This window comes from Leuresthes tenuis, unplaced genomic scaffold (genome assembly GCF_036924035.1).
Source record: "Leuresthes tenuis unplaced genomic scaffold, fLeuTen1.0.hap1 SCAF_21, whole genome shotgun sequence".
In the NCBI taxonomy this organism is placed as follows: Eukaryota; Metazoa; Chordata; class Actinopteri; order Atheriniformes; family Atherinopsidae; genus Leuresthes; species Leuresthes tenuis.
In genome coordinates this window covers 28,539,528-28,559,458 of record NW_027325375.1, presented here as the reverse complement: position 1 = coordinate 28,559,458, position 19,931 = coordinate 28,539,528, and the positions used below count along the sequence as shown (strand labels likewise).

Below are 19,931 nucleotides of genomic sequence, written 5' to 3'. Positions count from 1 at the left end.
ACACTACCCTGAACCTTTGGAGTGGGGCTTTCAGCACTGAACGCATCTGATTGGTGGAGTAGTCCCAGCATTTTATTTCCACCTCTCTGTTTCAGTCATCTCAAGTTTAATAAGCACAATAACTCATGAAACTCCAAGTTGTACCACATGAATAGCACAACAACGTCTCTCAATTCAGAAAGCAGGGAAAAGAATCCTTCTACTGCAGAAAATTACTCTCAGTTAACATGATATTTTTGAATCAAGCTACTTACTAATAACTCTGCAGCTGAAATCTATCAGTCTGGTACATCAGAAGATAGACTACATATCCGAGTCACTGTGTTATTTATCAACTGTTTCTATACTCATTTATGCAGTGAAGAGCAATTTGTGGTATGCAGATATGTGAATCAATTACAGTCCAAACAATAAACATCCTCTTGTAGTTTAATTGTTTTAAATATCAAAGCATCATGTAAAAAAAAAGATCATCTGGTCCTTACCAGGTCCTAAGATTAGATTAAAACAACCTCACATGAACAACAACACGTGGCATATTACACTGTGTTGTTATGTATTCAGCAAAAAACTAAACCAAACCGCACAATTAAGAAGGTGAGAATTGGCCAAGTAGCGGCTGACAAAGTCAGCTCGGCAGCTCTTAAATGGCAACGTTTTTCTTAAAAGAAGAGGTGAAGCAACACAGTAGTAATTATGATCAACTTTCTATATATTCAACTTTATATATCACATTTCTCTGTCAGGATCGATGGGGAGGTAGGACCCAGATGCCGTTCTTTCAATAAATCAAAAACGTTTATTCCAAGAAAAACAGGGAGCACGGCAGAGCCGGATTTATAAATACATAAAGACTATGAAAACGAGACGTGACTATGAATAAATAACTTGAACAAAGACTATGACTATGAATAAATACTATGAACAAACTATGGACTATGAGGCAGGAAACCAGACTTGGCTTTCAGTGGCATGAAGGGTTAGTGAGGATTCTGCAATGAGTGAAAGGAAACCAGGAGACTAAATGCTGTGGAGGGAGTGATTAGTGATGAAGTGCAGCTGATGACAATGAAACAGGTGGCATGAGTGAGACTAACGTGACCGGGGGAGAAACAGCAAGAACATAAGAACCTGAAAACATGAAGATCAAAACATAAACTGTGACATTTCTTAGTTTCCTATGTTGTATTTATATCTCCTATTAAGCATACGGTTGTAATTATAATTTATTTTCTTCTTTTTTATATATATTTTACACAGAACCGTAGCATTAATGGACACTGAGCGTTTGAGAGGGGATGAAAGAACTTTTCTTTCTACTGTCAGTATGCAAACTGCAGAGTTGGAGACTCCATGTCATCAAGAGACCTCTGCAGGTCCCAGTCACAGTGAAACTATCTGCTGTCCCATTTAGTTTCAAGGTTTAGGGGCTGGAACATTTTTACAATGTTTTGCACCACGAGCACTTTAAGAAAATATTATGCTACCCTACTCACATTGCCTTAAATTAGCTGTTAAGATAAACTCAGTGCACTCAAGAGCAATTTGTGGGCCCATAACATTCCTTGAGAATTCCACCAATATTTCCTGCTTCTACTTTGCTTCCATTTGTGGAGATTTTGGAGAGTAGTGATACTGATTACAACACTATGTCCAGTTATCCTTGACAAAGATGGTGATTTCAAATGAAGGATGATCTGCTTCTGACCAAAATTAGCACTATATTTCAAAGCAAAACTGCAAATATTATCTTTTTATTAGGTGCAGATTAGATCATAAATAGCCACATGTTCAAACAGAAGATAGTTCACTTTTATGAGAACTTAATCTTACTTGAGCTAGAAATTTCAGTTTACACAGATCAAACACCTTTGCATTACTCAACGACAGATATGTGCACTTGGAAATATTTCACTCAACTATACATATATATATATATTAGTGTTTCTTCCTCTACTCAAAGCAGAGTTTCCTCCACTGAACTTAACCTGAACAGCAGATGTTTTCTAACTCAGTAAAGAAGGGGGATAATTGATCTTTATTACCACCAAACTGCAGCTGTGATCAATGACCAAACATGTCACATGAGAAGTCATAATAACTGCATCATTTGAGAAGAAAACACACGGACATTCACAACACAGAAAATGTCTTATCAAATCAGAGCCAATTTTCGACTGATGACTGATATCTTAAAGGGAGAAACAGTAAAGTTTAATAATGATTTATGAAGCCATAACTTAATGCTACTGATGCCACATATGAAGAGTTAGTTATGTCCAAACATTTATTAATGGCATCAAGCATATTTCTTCCTCCCATGCCTAAAACTGGCGCTGGACCTTACAGTTAAGTTCTACAGGGGACCATAGAGAAGTCATGTCCTTGATAAAATTGTCAAATAAATGTTTGCCTTTGAACAAAAGTCTGGAAGCTTCCATCTGCATCAGAATCATAGCTGGCATGCGCTTCCACCTGTCCACATGTGCATCTTGACCCTGCTCATCAGTTAACATGCCCCTAGTATTGTTTTATGACTGGAACCCCATAAGCTCTGCAGCCTCCCAACACCTGTACAATAAATCACGACCCCACTTCTGTAGGTGTCACATAACCCAGCTGAACACACACAAATGCCTTCAGTGGAGGCCTGACTGAGGGTCAGCAGGAGCTGACTCTCACCCTCTGCAGTTAGTGACCGTTTGGCACAATGGAGTCGTCACAGGTGCTTCAGATGAACTTATATATTAACATATATTGATAGTTATTGGGACCAAAGGAAATATTTCTGATTAAAGTTCTTGTGCTGTGTCTACAGACCATAAAACTCTGTAATCTGTGTGAATTGTTGCTGAATTTACCAAATGAATTTGGACATATAGCATGCATTTAGTTTTTCATTTTGGAAGGAGGACCCAGGTGCAGACCGGGAGTTGGAGCCAGGAGGTAACTTAAACGGTTTATTTTGAATAGAAATGAAAATCACAGCCAAGCTGGAAATACCAAAAAGCTAAACTAGAAAAAACAACAAACTCCTAAAGAAAATAATAAAACCCAGATTGTGCATTACTCAGAGCAGGAACAAAATGGATGGGGAAAACCAGGGGTGTATCAACAGAGGATCTGGCCAAGAATGAAGAAAACTGTGAGACTTACTGTGGGGAGAGTGATTAGTGAGGAGGTACAGCTGAGGATAATGAGCACAGGTGAAGGGAGTGGAGCTGATGACTCCAAGAAGGTGAGGAAATGGCAAGACTGGGTAGATAAAAACACAGACGTGACACATTTACAATGTTAAGTAAAGTTTATTTAAATAATAGTTTTAAATACAGTCTTTATTTGAGTGTCTTTATTTAGCTATTTCCCCTGCGACTATACTTACATAATATGTATGTAAATGTATTTTTTGGCAGCAGACAGCAGTTCCAGTGTGAAGTATTAAGAGGATCTATTGGTAGCGATGTAATGTAATATCCACAAGTATTTTGCATTTATTTGATAGTATTTAAACTCATACAGTCAATCAAAAATTCAGTCTGAAAGTTGTAAAGAATGATCACATGCAGCTTTACATCAGTCCATAGTAAACAATGGACCAAGAAGATATTTTACCCCCTAGTAAAAGTCAGGAGGCAGTATTTTAAGCGCTTGCAGTAGATTACATTTCTGATTGGTCATGTTCGTTCAGTGTCTTATCACAGCCCTTTTCTGTCAGTCACCTTGTGATCAACCAACAAGAGAATGAATGAGGAGAGAGAGTGAGTATCACATGACTAAAGAAGTAAATAATAGTTTGCTTCACTGCTGATACATTCTGAAAATAAAACCTAAATAAACATAATTCAGCATAAACCTTTCTGACGGTGCCACATCGCTGGTTTTTGCACTGCAGCTCCACAATCAAACGCCATGCAGTGAGTCATTTGCTCTAATCTACATTAGAGAGTCGCAGAGACACAAATGAGCGTTTAGGTGGCTTAAATAAAGATGTGTTTTATCAAAATTCTAATATTTAATCCACCAGGTTATTGTTGTGTGACAAAACATGAATGAACCATTTTTTTATTAATGAATTTAAACCCTATAGCGCCTATTTTCAGCTTTACCTACACTGTAAAAATAGTTTAGGATTTAACATACATGTAAAAAAGAAAGAAAACACTCTGTAAGGTGTTAAATATCAGGACATAGAAAATCATCTGGTCTTTATAAGATGAACATATGACACGTGTGTGTCTTTTTAACACAACCGAAGTTAAAATCCAGAACAAGTGTGAGAAAAAACTAAGTACACCCCATGATTCAATATCTTGTAGAAACACGTAGCAGCAATGCAGTCTTTATATGACGTTATCAGTTATTGTTGTGGGTAATTTGGTCCACTCTTTTTGTGGAGGTTTGTGGTCACAACTCTGTCAAGGTTTTGCAATAACATTTCATTCAGGTTGAGGTCTGTTTATTGCTGTGTTTAAGATCATTTCTGTGAAGCTTTAGGTGTGAGACAGAATATTTTGGGATGCAGTGGAGTTCATGGTTGAGTCAAAGTCCTGCAGCATCAACAGAAGCTAAATCATCAGCCCTCCACAACAGTGATAAATAGCTGGTGTGAGGTGTTTGTGCTGATATGCTGTGTTTGGTTGTCATCAAACATTATGCTGTGCATTAGGACCAAACATCTCCACTTTGGTCTCAACATTGTTCTTGAAATCTTGTGGTTTGTTCAGATCTAACTTTAAAAATCTAAGCTGTGCTTTCTGCTGCAACCCATCCAAACAAGTCATACTTGTTCAGTCTTCTTGTGATTGTACTGGTACATAAACTTTAGCTTTTAACATGCTCACTGAAGCCTGTAGAGTCTGAGTTGTAGCGAGCTTTTGGGTTTTATTATATTCCTCAGTGATTGTAAAGCCAGACATTGGGGTGAACCTGCTGGGACTCCTACTCCTGGGAATATTGGCAACCGTATTGAATGTTTTCAAGATTTCTCGCTTTAGAATGATAGACTTCAAATAGTTTGGAAATGACTTCATAACCAGTGATGTGCAGCAACAGTTACTTCTCAAAGGTCTTTCCTTCTTGGCATTATGTTAACACACACCTGAATGCTCCAGACCAGCAAACTGACAAAACATCTGCTTTTATGGAGGTGCTCACACCTGCAGATGATCAATTAATGAAGCTATTCTGAATAGCAGCACCTGGCTGCTACTTACCCTCCTGATTTCTGCTTCTGCTTCTGCATTTAGGCTTAGTTTTTGTTAAATGGATAATGACCAAGTGTAATGTATCATGTCTTGTTCATCTAAGGTATTATTTACAACTGGAAGGTATTATTTTTTTATTTTGTCCTGATACTTAAAACCTTGGAACTGAAAGAGGCTATACTTTCTTTTCACATAACTGTATGTAAATAAAATTGACTGTATGATTGCATCTAAATGAACAAAACAGCACATTTCAGGTGATATAACTTTCACATGTTGGAGTGTCAAAAACAGACAATTAAATGAATCAGAATAAATGAATATATTGAACTGGTTCATATTTTGATCACAGTACCACAGCTGGAGAGTAAACCCACTCCAGTTTCCATATAAACATGTGAAATGCAGATTGGAAAACGTGATTTCAAACTTAAATAAATAACTAACAGCAAGATGGAGAACAGCAGTGACGTAAACTCACGAAGCTCCATCTCAGCCATCATAAGTCTAATCAGTGTAATGCCAAAGTGTCACAGACAATTAGGCAATGAGAAGCAGCTGATAACATGAGGGAAAACTGTGTATTTCGTATATATCCACTGTTTTCTGTTCAGTGTGTTCTGAGTTGTGGCAGAGAACAAACTTCCAAGAACAAGACAAGTTCCAGAAAGTCCCTGTGTGTGGAGCCAAGTGTTAATGCAAACCCTTTGACTCAACAGGAGGCAGAGCGGGGGGAGGGTGAGACCAACTCTTTATCATCCCTGCATGGGATGAATATGATCTCACTGTAAATCCACTGAAACTGAAAAGCCCACGAAAGCAAAGTGGATCTGTTAATCAGATGTAAAATATTTGGGAATGAAAGGCATACTTTAAAACCTGATCATTTAACAAAGTAATCTGGATCATTAATACCTGACAACCGCGTCCACTTTAAAATCTGTTAAAAACTCAACAACTTGTGGTGATTTTGCATGTTAATATAACCCCAACCTCCACAGACATGCTTACATTGGAGATGCTCCAGCCCTCTGCCATCTGTGAGTTAAGGAAATGGGAAAAAAAAGCAGTTTGGTTGAAGTGTAAATGTACTTTATTATGTGGAGTGGAGGAAGTAAAGAAAATAACATTCTTTTGTGCTTATATGTAGCCCAAAATCTGTCATGTGATTCTAGCATTGAGCATATAATAATTGCAAATTGTTTTAATTTTGTAATCGCTTGAAATATTGCCCAAGAGTTGTGAATGTTGTTATGTCTCAAGCTGGGACCTTCGCTTTAAGATGAGGGGGGGCTTGTGGATATCTGGTTGTGATGTAGCTGCTGTCTAGCTGAGTGATGATTGGCAATATTTATATTTATGTTTTGGAGATGCATCATTCCATCTGTGATCCCTCAAGATGGAACAATGCAGTAGAGCAGCCTCTGGCTACAGCTAAGAAAAACATGCCAATAAATCATTATATTATTCAGAATCAACTGTTTTTAGATGAGCCCAAGTTTGAGGATACGTGTTACTCAATTATTGTGGATGATGTTCACAGTTTTTGGCCACAACCTGTTTAGCTTTTCAGAAGTTGAACTGAAGTCCTGGCTTCAAGATATGTTGTATTATATGATATATAATATTGAGCACGATAACTCCTTTCTTCCTATAACTTCCTTTTATAGGCAAGGGTCAATATGCAAAGGACACAGACCTTAGCAGACTAGTGGTTCTGTTCTTCTGCTGTTCAGTTGGCTGAGGTACTGCGTAGACATGTGAAAAACATTTAATTTTGCGGTTCTTTCTTAACCTTGAATCCCGAAATTTGTTGGAATGGTCAAAGGGTTTTTCAACACCCTTGACAAATGAGCATTACTCAACTTGGGACAAAATCATGATTGTTTTCTCTTGCAACTCAGTGAAGCAGAACTGCAGAAATTACTGCTGTATTTCTCAGAATTTCCCCTCAGTGAAGAAGTAACAATATTGTTCTAAACAATGTAAAGCGATGTTTCTGTGAGTGGCGTGTCTTTAGGTTTGGGGAGTGAACTTGTTATGTCTCATTTAAGTGTGCAGAATTCTGCTGCCAAGGTAAATAAGGTTTTAATTTATAACAACAGATTTAAACAGTGCAGAGACGAGTCATTTACTACCTTACTGTCACAGTCTGCATAAAGAGGGGTCCGAAGTATGAAAAGTGAAAAGGAAGTGAGATCAAAATGTGTCTTTTAGGCTCTCTATTGTAAGCTGAGTACTGTGAGAGTTGTTTTTTTCTTTGTGCAAGTTCTGGATTTGACACAGTTTGGGAAACCTGCTGACATGCAGTCCATGAAGCACTTTCATACTTTTTGTTTTGTCAGTCTGGATTGTGTGATGGATGATAAGCCCTGGTAGAAAACACGATAACAGGACTCCTACGTCAGCGTTGACTTTAGAGCTGTTATTCTGTCTTATGTCAGCTCAGCTGTCCTGTCCTGTTTTTTTTCATTATTTGCATGCTACAGCAGGAGTTAGCTAAACTTTGCTCAATAGTGTGAACTCAGAAATGCATCCTCTGAAATCATTGTGAGTTAACAGTTCTGTCCTGGGCAGACAGACACATGGAGCACATGGAGCTAAGCATGAATGGCTGAGTTTAACTCATTTTGTGTTGGTTGAATGTATTAAAATGGATTCAGTTGAGCTTGACGTTGCTGGTATTTCATAGTTTTCATCTCACACTTGAGGTAAGCAGTCACATTGTACATCAAATCATTGGCATTTCATAGATGTTTCAAAGCCACCAAAAAGCTATTGGATTTTATTTCACTCACTTCATAAACAGAACTATGAAGAGCTGAACGCTCTTAGTTCATAGTCTGAACTTCTCTTTCGGCTTGTAATGGTTCATCATCATTTTACAGCCTTCTTTCAAATTCACAGTGCAATTTTTGATATGAAAATCTGATAAATATAAAGTATTTTTTAAGCTGATCTTACATCATCAATTGAAAACTATGAAGCTATCAAGTTTGGTTAAGAAGTGTACAAGTTTAGATGTTTTTGCAAGAAATGCAATCAGTACATTTAAATCGTTAGTTCATCATCTAATCAGACCTTGAATTCAATATTCCTTCACAGTGTAACGCTGAGTCTTCATTTCTTATCCTCCACCATATGTGCTCATGTCAGCTGGTGCGGCGCAAAACTACAATCTTCCATAATGTTACCCTGACCCTCCTTTGCTTGATTTACACATAAGACAGTCTGTTCACATACCTATGTCTGCTCTGTGTCCATAAAGAGATCAGAGTAAGTAATAATGACTTGATGTATGGTGATTCCTGGATAAAAGTTGAATATATCTGTCTTTCCAGGGCCTGATATCATCTGCCGCTTCAGCACTCCCCATGCATTGACCTCATATATCTACGCCTATGGTCTAATGTGAGCTCTGATGACCTCTCCTCTCCACTGTACATCTGTAAAGTATAATAAAGTACAGCTTGTTCCCCACAGTGGCTACAGGGAGTCAATGAAGCAGATTAGACATCATTTTGAGACATAAACTAATCAAGAATATGCTGTAGTATATAAAAATTCTGCATTTACTGTGATCATACTGCTGTTTTTGTTTCTTCAATTCAAACACTGAAGTTCTCAAACAAACTAATTTAAAATTACAATATTTCCTCTTGTAAATGGTGCGATGGGCCACGTAGTGTTTGGAGCAGAAATTGAAAAGAGCTCCATGGCAACCTTATTATTAGACCTGTTTAAACACAGAATTCTGTGAGGATCAGCCTGGTGTTTGCCCATAGGGTGCACCAAAGCTAGTTATTAAAATGACAGGTGGCGCCCCTTTTTACTCCTTTGAGGTGCAGCCCTTAACTGCTCTAAAGCAAAGACAAAACACATCACTTACAAGCATTTCTCAATGCACAGATTCAGGGGGCTCCTTTCTCCCTGATTACCTGTTCATGGGCGAAAAAGACGACTAACAAGGATGCATTTGTTTCATCACCCAGAGACAGCTGCCAACTAAAAGCTTCAATTAAAATCTTTACATGGAAGCTGCGTCTCTATAATGCTTCTATGGTACTGTCGTAAGAGACCAGTGTTTACGCTTTTCAGGGGTTTCAGACAACAAAAAGTGTGACCCACTGATATTCTGAGTTAAATTATTGAGAAAAACAACACTTTTTTCCATCAAAGTTAGAATTATTACATTTTTATTGATGAATGTAATACAACCAGGGTGTGATTTGCCAGTGGGGATGCAAACATAAAATATAAGAAAGGTAATTTTACGTATACAAACATTAACTAAAATCCCCAACCATATCAAAAAGTATTAATAATTATAACAAAAGACTAAAAGTCAGTGGGCTGAGGTCTCAGTTGGAGGCAGACTACTGGGAAAGTGCCCCTCCTTACTAACCTGGGTGCGACACTACACAGCAAACACACAACATGCAATAGAAAGTTGCCTACTTGCATGCAACTGTGAGGTCCTCACCACGGTGCCTAGTCTCCCACTGACAGACACCCGGTCCACAATGCAAGAAAAGACACTTCCTAAAATGCAAAGAAGGGTTAACACAATTCAACAGAGCAAACAAAAACCCAACTGGAAGACAAACTATCTCAAAAACACATTCACAAATAAACATAACAGAAAAAGCTGGCCAAAGTAAATCAAAAAGGTGCAGTTAGGACAGAAACAAAGCTACCTTCAGGAACCAGCAAAAGAGAGCTGCTGAGACTGGGTCAGGTGAGGCCTTATATGCTGCGCCTCTTTGCTAAAATCAATACCTGCTGTTGAGCAAGTGACTGAAACCCATCTGTGAGTTAAAACCTGTTGTCTAGTAGCCTCGGTTGGGCCATCAGAAATCAGAGTAATCAGAGGCTCTGAACGGGCGATCACTTACCCCTGAAACCAATTCTTGGTTAACTCTCGGTGGGCGGCCCTCTCACTAAAGCAAGAGCTTTAAAAACTCACTACAGCACACTGAAAGTATCGGAACTGCATGGATAGAGCCTTGTGTGTCTGTTAGTGTATGTTTTTCTTTGCTAAAATCAATACCTGCTGTTGAGAAAGTGACTGAAACCCATCTGTGGGTAAAACCTGTTGTCCAGTAGCCTCGGTTGGGCCATCAGAAATCAGAGTAATCAGGGGCTCTGAACGGGCGATCACTGGCTCATCGGACAACCCACCTTCAGATCATCCGTTCCCACCTGCGGATCATCGGACCCCCACCTTCAGATCATCCGTTCCCACCTTCAGATCATCCGTTCCCACCTGCGGATCATCGGACCCCCACCTTCAGATCATCCGTTCCCACCTTCAGATCATCCGTTCCCACCTGCGGATCATCGGACCCCCACCTCTCAGGGTTCTCAGGACGTCGCTGCTGCTGGTTGTAAGTTTTAAAACATTCTCATATGAGCTTTATTTCTGTTGATAAACAAAAAATCATTGACCTTTTTAATGTGAACTGTTCTTATTTATTACTTCTAGTTGGGTTAAATGGACTTGACGGGACCGGCAGTTCTGGAGAAGCTATGGATGAAGGATTCCACAATTTTCTGAAAATGTGTGTTTAACTGAAAATAAATTCTGACTTCGTATTCCTGTGTTTTCTCCTTCTTTTAAATACAAACCGTGTGCTTGATCACATCAGATATGTTCTCTCCAGCTGTCCAGTTTAAGACCCGGAGCGAGCAGATGGTACAGAGATGTACAGGTCTTTATCCCAGAACTACATGGTGAATAATGGGCTGGAGGAATGTTCTGAGCACCCACTGTCTTTAAACATGTTGGACCTGCATCTTTATCACAAACAATTGCTGATCCAGAGATGGACTCATTTTTGTGTGGGTCCTCCTTGTGTCACGTGTGTTAAACACAACCCAAAAACCACTGGGAACACACATCCATGTGGAGAACAAACCCCAGAGATTCATGGACAGCCAAGTGGTTTTATCTGTTCCCGTGCATCTGCTGTACATGAATGTGGGTGTGTTGGCCTTTACTTTGTCATCAAATATATAGTAAAACTAAAACTTTGTGTCTGAGTTCAATGGGAAGCACAAAGAAGTCAGTGCAGCTGTATTACAGAGCAAATGGGTAATCTACACTGAGCTGAGTTAAGATGGAATATCCTGTTTGCACTGGAGGCTTTGTGACAGTGTAAGTGATATGCTTTAATACTTTATGGTAACGTGTATTTCCTTTGATATGCACACCCTGTACAACACATTTATCAACTATTATTCATCATAACTCGAAGAAATGTATACTGTTTTCATAGTCTGACCTATAGTCTATCAGATTAACCAATAAAATAAAAAACACATCTTTGACAGCACAAAGAATTTTTATTTCTATTTGACAAATTGAAAAAATATTTCTGCAAATGCAGTGGTTAAGTTCACGTTCAAAATAGGCCTACCGCCTACGTTATGTAACCTAAGTGTAAGGTTTATCTACACAAGAATCCAGTTTTCGCACTGTTTTGTGGTAATTTTTCTCAATAAAATATTTCACAAATCACACCCTGAATACAACTATTCTCAGATCCCAAAGACTGTTGATCTATTTGAAGTGGGCTGTTTCCACTATATGAGGAACATCCATGTTTCACATATAGTCCAACTTATCCTGTCACTAGGTAGCCTAATGTTCTGAGCAGCCTGAAAAAAAATCAATAAAAGTTTAAAGCTTTGATTTTAAATGTAAACATCTCATTACAACACAGTGGTGTTTGCAAGTCTGTGAGCCCTGTAAAAAATCTCTATTTCTGCACAAATATGACCAAAAACATGGACACAAGTTCCAAAAGTAGACAGAAAGATCCCAACTAAACAGAGTATATACTTTGAAATTAATAAATTTATTTCATATTTCATAATTGAGGAAGTCCAATAATCTGTGAAACTTTTGTTTTAAATGACCACACATACAATCTGTGTTATTTACTTCTGTGGTTCTCATCCTAACTTTGTACATTGTGCAGCACTGATTGGATATAAGGGCAACAAAGGCTGGGAACCAGTTGTTTGAGGCGTTTCCTTTTTCCACCATTAGGACACCTGGAGTTGGTAGCACACACCTGCAATGAAAACATAACTTTTGTTGCATTAGTTAGGTGGTGGGATCTTTAAATATTTTTTTTACTAAACTTGCACAAACTTGCACTTGATTTTGAGATCACTGACATGTTTTGTTGTGGAAGGAACAGGCTTTTACTTTCAGCCCACCCTTCAAATACCAGACAGAGCACCTTGACCTCAGTAAGAGACATCTGTCAAAATATCTTGGTTTCACAAGAGGTTTCACCGTATGCAAAAGTTAGTTTTGTTCTGTATGTAAACACATTTCTGAGTTCCTAGAAAGATCAGAAGCTGTGGAAGTTCGTTGTGAACAAGACTGGCTTTATGGACATGCTGACTCTGCAGAAACTTCTTATAAACATTTAGATAAACTGGAACAAAAGTCATTGAAGCAAGACAGCTTCCAAGAACTGAGAGTGACTGATGGGTTGACTCAGACAGTTCCAAGTTGTGGTGATAAGGACGTCAGCAACACCCCTTTTCATCGTTCCAAAACCTGAAAGTGTCATGTTTCCTCAGCTTATCGCAGATCTCATGACTCCACTCACTGCAGACTTTGCCTACTTCTTTGTCCACTTTCATGTGACTTCCTCTCTTTGGTCTTATGTACTGTTCAATGAAAAAGGACAGGGATAGAGTATACAAGAGAGGATTGTTACTGGATGAGCCCTCGCACAGTTTATTGTCTTAGACATTTTTTCAAGATAGTAGCTGGAAGCAGGAGGTTGAGGCAGGTGATCTGCAAAGATTTGACTTTAATACTTTGATAATGTGTCGTTATTATAATTGCAAGATGGAAAAAATTATATGTCCTCAAATTCCAGATGTGTACTTAATAATCAGCTGCTGATACTCAGTACATGTGCAGTGTCCACAAGTACTTCAGCTGTTGGCCTGCTTCTCTTGAACTGTGTGTGCTGTGCTGATGCGGTAAATGAAGCAACAGTCACCTTTGGCAGGCACCCCAGTAATTGCACACATAGAGAGAACATCTGTTGTTTTGCATGAGACATTGTGAGGACATCACCTTCATATCGTCACCATATTAAAGAGAAGTGTCTCTGGGCATCATTATCAAAGGCAGGGCCTTATTTTATCTCCAGGACACTGATAAGGGACTCTGTGAGCTGCTCAGCCTACAAAATGTCTCAAAAGAATAGAAACATTATCATCTATGTCCTGAGAGCAGACAGGAGATATGGCATATTAACATGTTTCAGGCTCAGGAGTGGATTAAACCCCAGCTAACACTTAACACTAGTGACCAATTTATAACAAATAGTAGTTAAACTATGTTATTTAGTCAACATGTGGATGTATGTATGAACAGAGATTTTTGGGGTTGAAAGTAGATGCAACATAAAGCCTGAACAGGAGGTCTACGGCCATGTCAAGGACTCTGTGTGGCTGCGCACGTGCATGTTTGGCAGTGCTCTGAGCTAAATGTAAACCAGCTAACTACCCCTCAAGGCAATATCATACCAGTGCTGGTCCAATGTTTATCACTGTAGCTTTGTGTGTTACATGAACTTTGCATCTGATAATCAGAGCATTGGATGAGACACAACTTTTATTTTTATCATGAACCAAAGTTCTGAACAAATTAGATTGTTGGCCTGAAGCTTTAAGTAACATCTGGTTACAGTAAAATGACATCTACACACTTCAGTAATAAGAATCTGATGGCAAATATAATGCTGTATCATCCAGTGTAACTAAATCACAACTTTTACTTTAGCTGCATTTTACTCCTGATATGTAAGCATTTACTTATGTTGGGTTTTCCATGTGGTACTTTTACTTGGAATGGATAATGTTTGCATTGCTGTCTTTGTGTTTTTAATTAAGCAAAAGGGTCTGATTGCATTTTCCATCACTTGCTCTGTGACGTTTCATAAGAAGAGAGGCAAGCTGTTGCCCCTACATGCATTGATACATTAACTGTAGATTGTTTTAGGCAAATGTATTTGCTAAATGAATATAATGTAGATGTACTGTGTCTTTGTTGTGTTATTACAACTGAACAGGAGTCATATTGTGCTGTGGATTGTTTTAGTGAAAAGGTCCTTGATTTTTATATATATATATATATATATATATATATGTGTGTGTTATTAGTGACTAGCATCATAAGATAAAAACGATATGATTTGATTTTACATTTAAAAAACACAGAGTTCTAGAAAAACTTGCCCAAAAAAGCCTGAAACCTTTCCAATATGCAGCAAAAACTTAAATCTGCAACAAGTACTTTGTTTGAACCTTTATTTAACAAACACCAGAACAACAGACTAATTTTTCAAAGCATTGGCTGACCAATTTCATTATATTCAGAAAACTGAAATACAAATCTAGAAATTGATGTCTAGTAGCAGATGTCTAGTAGCCTCGGTTGGACCATCAGAAATCAGAGTAATCAGGGGCTCTGAACGGGCGATCACTTACCCCTGAAACCAATTCTTGGTTAACTCTCGGTGGGCGGTCCTCTCACTAACAACACACACGCTTGGGATAGAGACATATTGTCTTCTGAGATGTGAGATGAGCTTGATGAGAAATCAGCAGCATTGCTGTGTTCATATATGCTTTCGTCCTTGTGTAATACAGCTTCAGGAAACACTTTTGGATGCAACGGTGAACTGTTTGGAGAGAAAATGTTTTTTCCAAGGCACCCCTGTGGCTATATTGATTACAGCGGCATAAAGGTTTGTCATATACTGACAAACATTAAGCATTTTCTATCCTTGGCCCGCAGTGTACATTTTACCAGACTCCCTGAATTTTTGAGCATTGAGACATATTTTTCTTGGACTAATCACTGATTCTCTGATGGAGTCTGGCACAAAAAGCTGAGCCACGACCCAAACTTGCTCGGAAATTCTTTGGTGGATGCATCTTTTAAACTCAATCCTGTCATCTATATCCATCACCAGTCAATCTGCTGATTGTAGACTTTCCAGAGCTGTGCTTCTTGTGCTTTCTATAAACCTTTTTATCTTCCTCTTGGTGTGCTACTTGCATCAAATTCAAAATCTGTTTAGATTCTCTACATACAAAGAAGCTGGTCAGAGCAGACACTGAAAACTATGACCTTTGTACTTGTGTCTGTTGATAAAAGGTAAAAAGAATTAAATTCAGATTATATATGACATATGAATTAATTGATGATGTTATTCCACTGGTAGAAGGAGTAAATCCACAAATCCATCATTAGTAAATGAGGGATTTGAGATGTGAATTTTCACAGGGGCTTATTTTGTTGCGCTGAATGATTTGCAGTAAAAATACAGCTGCTCTGGCTGTGGAACGCACGGGGCCACCATGGATGCAGCGTGAGCTTTCTGTCTCTTTTGGTTGCCAGTGAAGTCCCTTAGCACGAGACAGGAGGTGGTAGCCCGCTAGTATCAGCCCATGATCTCATGAGAAAGGAAGTGTGATGGGATAAATGTTCCTACATCAATCTAAAGAATTCCTTCATGCTAGTGGGAGAGGAATCGCGTGCAGAGTGGAACTTTATGGTGTCATCTGTCTTCGTCAAGAAAACTGCAAGATTAGATTCTGATCATGCAAATAAACAAGTATTCCTGTTATTGTGTCTGCAACACATGACCACTTAGGCTACTACACCTTTTACATTAAGTGTTATTTTGCAGTTTCACAAACACGGAATAGCTTAAGCAATGATCTTATTCACTCGCCTCATGTGCTTCTGTTGTTTAATGGATCCTAAAAGCAGAATGTTAAACACAGAAGAAATAAAAGAAAGATGTTTTGCACAATGTTAGCAGATGAATCAAGTGAAAAGCAGATAACACCCATTGCATGTGTAAGCTCTCTGATGACACACACGCAGGTACAAGAATAAATAAACTTTGGTGAAATAAATCTAACCAAATCAAAAGGCACTGCATTGGCAAGGACTCCAGAAGTCTTGGAAGGAAGAAACACGACTTGCCCTGGCACAGGCAATCAGTAACAGAACCCAGGTGTGGCGGAAAGGAAGCAAAACTAAAGAGAACGCACATGGGAATCACCCAAAAGTAAATTGAATAAAAAGACAAACCAGGGAATCCAAATAAGGTTAACACAGAAACAAAGGAACGCAGAGATATCAAAAACCCACAAGCAATGACAAACTCTCTGTTTTGTTCTCTCCGTGAGGATAAACAGCAACTGTGCTTTGAACTAATTCTAATCATTTCAGCTGATTTTGAGCTTGTATTGAAGTGACATTGAAAATGATGTCAACATCAGTCTTCTGTCAGTATTTGCAGCATGAACAAAAAAGAAACATTATGCAGAAGTCATGTTCTGTCTGCTAAATGTGTAACAGCAGCACTCTGGAAATCAGGAACAGTTGGTAATGACTTATTTTCATACCAGAAAAACAGTGCAGATGAGGAAAATTGGCAAACAGTTCTTTAGCAGCCTGTAGTAATGGGAGACGAGGTAGCCGAAGCGAGGTGTCCAGAGCCAGCCGGGCCAACCGATGATGCAGAGGTGCAGATGAGGAGCGAGCAGTAGAGGAGGCGTGGCCAGGCGGAGGAGTCGAAGCCAGGAGAAGATACAGACGCCAGAGACGCTGAGGCAGAGTACGTGGTTAGGGACAGAAGGCAGGTAAGGAGGGCAGGTTGGATACAGGCAAGTCGTGAATGCTGGAAAGTAGAACAATCTGGCAAAGGTGAGAGTGCTGGAGAGGGTAATATGCAGGGCTGATGAGCTGCTGATGAGCTGCAGCTGAGCTTGCAGGTGAGTGGAGTTGGGCTGATTAGGTTGGAGTGGCAGGCAGGTGAGTGGATAAGAACTGAGGCACAGGGATAGGAGAGGAGACAGGAAGGATGAACTGTGACAAAACGCTACCGTCAGTGGACAGATCAGACAAAGCAGAGGCTAAATCAACTGTCAGTTCGGTCGTGTTTCAATTTAATGAAAAGCTGAATATTAGTTTTTTTGTTTTTGTTTCCCTTCATCCCTGATGATCATGTTCTCTGAGTGGGTGCAAACTTCACAATGTGTCCTAACAATGAGTAAAGGACATCAGTGATGTAGAGAATACATTAATCTGAGCTGTATTCATCACATTGTTCAACTTCAAGCGTCACAAGAAAAATAAAAGGTTTTGTTAGGTTATTTTTCATGTTAGATGGAGTTAAGATGACATATGGAAACACTTCACAGATCCAGGCTTTTTGGCCTGCTTTTCTAATTTTTATTTCCCTCTCGAGCCAAACATAAAAGGAATATTTTCAGTGTGGTCTCATAAGTCATGCGGGAAAGTTAGCTTCATCAAGGAAACTGGCTTTGAAGCAATGAATATTCTTCAGGATCAAAATATCATGGGAAGACACACTGTCAGCACACATTTAAATATCAGTCAGGGGTCTTACATGAAGTGGTGAATGTGCACATGTCAGATAGTTAAACTCTTCACACGTACGCTGCTTTTAACATCAAGTCCAAACAATCTATTCATAGAAAATATGGTTCTCAGAGATGGAAGGAAGAATGTTATCCGGGACCTTTAAAATCAAACTAAATTCTCTGTGAGAGAGTTTCTCTGAGAGAACGTTGATTAAACTTTAAATCAAAATGAAAAAGCCACAAAAAGCAGACAAGATGATTTTCAAAGCTGAAGCTTTGAAGGAGAAATTACTGAATAAAATCCAGCCATGAACACAACAGTATCTTTATGACAGCTCTGGCAGTATGGGAGGAGCTAAATATAAAATGTTACGATCTTAGTTGATGGCCTGAGGAAAGGGGATTCCCACAAAATTCCCTTCCACGAGACAGGAAAACAGACTTTGATTCAGTACCAGCTTGCAGTTTAGCACCTTTCATCTGAGTCTTTTATGACACCAGCAGAAAGTAAACTGCGCTTTGGACAGTTTGACCCTGCTTAAAAGCAACTGATGACACTTAAAGATGACTCTCAGCTGAAGGTACTAACTTCAATTAAACACACAACCACATACATTTTAGAGCTCTGGCATCAAATCAGTTCAACGCATCAGTTACCATTTAGGTTTTTATTCACATATACGAGCAGCATGTTCCAGCCCTATCTGAATAAATAAATATATACATCAAGAAAAAGACTCACAAAGAAACAGTCATGGAGCATGTGCTCATTCTGCCTGTGGCTAATGGAAAAGGTCAAGTTATTAATACAATCTGATGCTGCTTGTGCTGTTTGCACTCGGGCCCTTGGGCACTAAATGACAGACCTTGATATCTGACTGGGGAATTACTGTCAAGCCAGCATAATCAGATCAGCAGACTGTTTCACAAATATGCACAGATTTCTCCTCTTTCCCATCGTTTTATTACAGAATAGTCACATGGAGGAAGAGTTTATCCCAAGAAGTCCTCTATCTCACTGACCATGTGTCGCTGTATGAATATGTTACAACCATCTCATAGCTGTACTGCAGTTTCTGCATCAGCCGCTTTCACCTGTGTGTGTATTGATATGTTGATCACATATATTTCTGTGTCCTTAGCCACACTCTGCAGCAGAGAACCTCTGAAAGGCCTCATCACACGACTCAGGGATCAGGAACTCCAGCAGCAGGTCACAGATGCAGAAGATCAGATGCCTGCAGATAACCACACAAACAAGGGGGTGGCAACAAGAGACTAACATCACCCGTTAATACAGATAACTACATGCAAAATGTGCAGTAGAAACTAATCAAATATAGAAAAAATGTATTCAAAGCTGTTTCAATTGGAAAGGTTATGCTTTGTGTATTATAAGGAAGAATACTCCTGGATCCAGTTTATGGGCTTCTGATTACATGTTGTTTAAATAGCAGCTGACTGTTACTTCCTCACTTGTTTATTTGATGGTCCTGTAAAGACTCCAGCATGGCCTCCAAGCTCAACCTGTACTTCTCACTGCCCAGCATGTCAGTAATGAACTCTGTCCAGGCACAAAAAGCAAAATACCCCTTCAGAAGCCGTCCAAGTGGCAACCGCTAGAATCTAAATCTAACCGCTGCTAAATACCAGGTAGAAGCTGCATTAGGCAGTCTAAACACTGCTCCTTCGTGTCCTCTCTTTCTGCGGCGCTGCGCTCGGGTCGTGGTTGAGCGGGCAGCGTGCCACCTGGCCACACTGCTTCCTGCAGCACTTGTAGGTAAATCACCCAGCAGGAGGCACTGGTTAGGTGGGCGACACCTACATCCAACCATCTGGGACAGAAATTAGTAGTTCAGTGCAACGATTCAGTCCCCATGTGCTTGCATAATTCTTTTTTTTTATCAGCAACTGTATATGACGAACAAGTGAAGCTTTTAGCCTGACTTTAAGTTTAAGAGGCACATATCAAATCCAGAAAGGGAGGCCAATTAATGAGAGCAGAACACTATTAATTAGAAAGCTTTAAGAGCTTGTAAATGCATAAACGTGACAATTTGAAATAAGAAAACTGTATTTCCAAAAGAGATCTGAGGGAAAGTTATGCAGTATTCATGAAAAAACTACAGCAGTTGCTGCTTCTGGTGTTAGGAAAGCATCCTGCATCTGGATTTCCAGTTAAATGAAGGAAAAATAATTGACGGCAAAAGAAAATCATCTGCTAAAAAAATACATCTGTAGTCACTTCCTTCTGTGTGTATGTAGCAACAGCAGTAAACTTTAAGG

General features: G+C 39.2%; 1 protein-coding gene across 1 annotated transcript in view; it reads right to left on the bottom strand.

Annotated features, from left to right (window-relative positions):
* snx19a (sorting nexin 19a) overlaps positions 1-19,931 on the bottom strand; it is a 47,540-nt gene that overhangs the window by 21,977 nt on the left and 5,632 nt on the right. Inside the window, 5 exon segments of the mRNA XM_072374428.1 lie at positions 16,665-17,048; positions 18,741-18,809; positions 18,811-18,883; positions 19,122-19,209; positions 19,296-19,480. Coding sequence (XP_072230529.1) covers positions 16,665-17,048; positions 18,741-18,809; positions 18,811-18,883; positions 19,122-19,209; positions 19,296-19,480 — 799 coding nt within the window.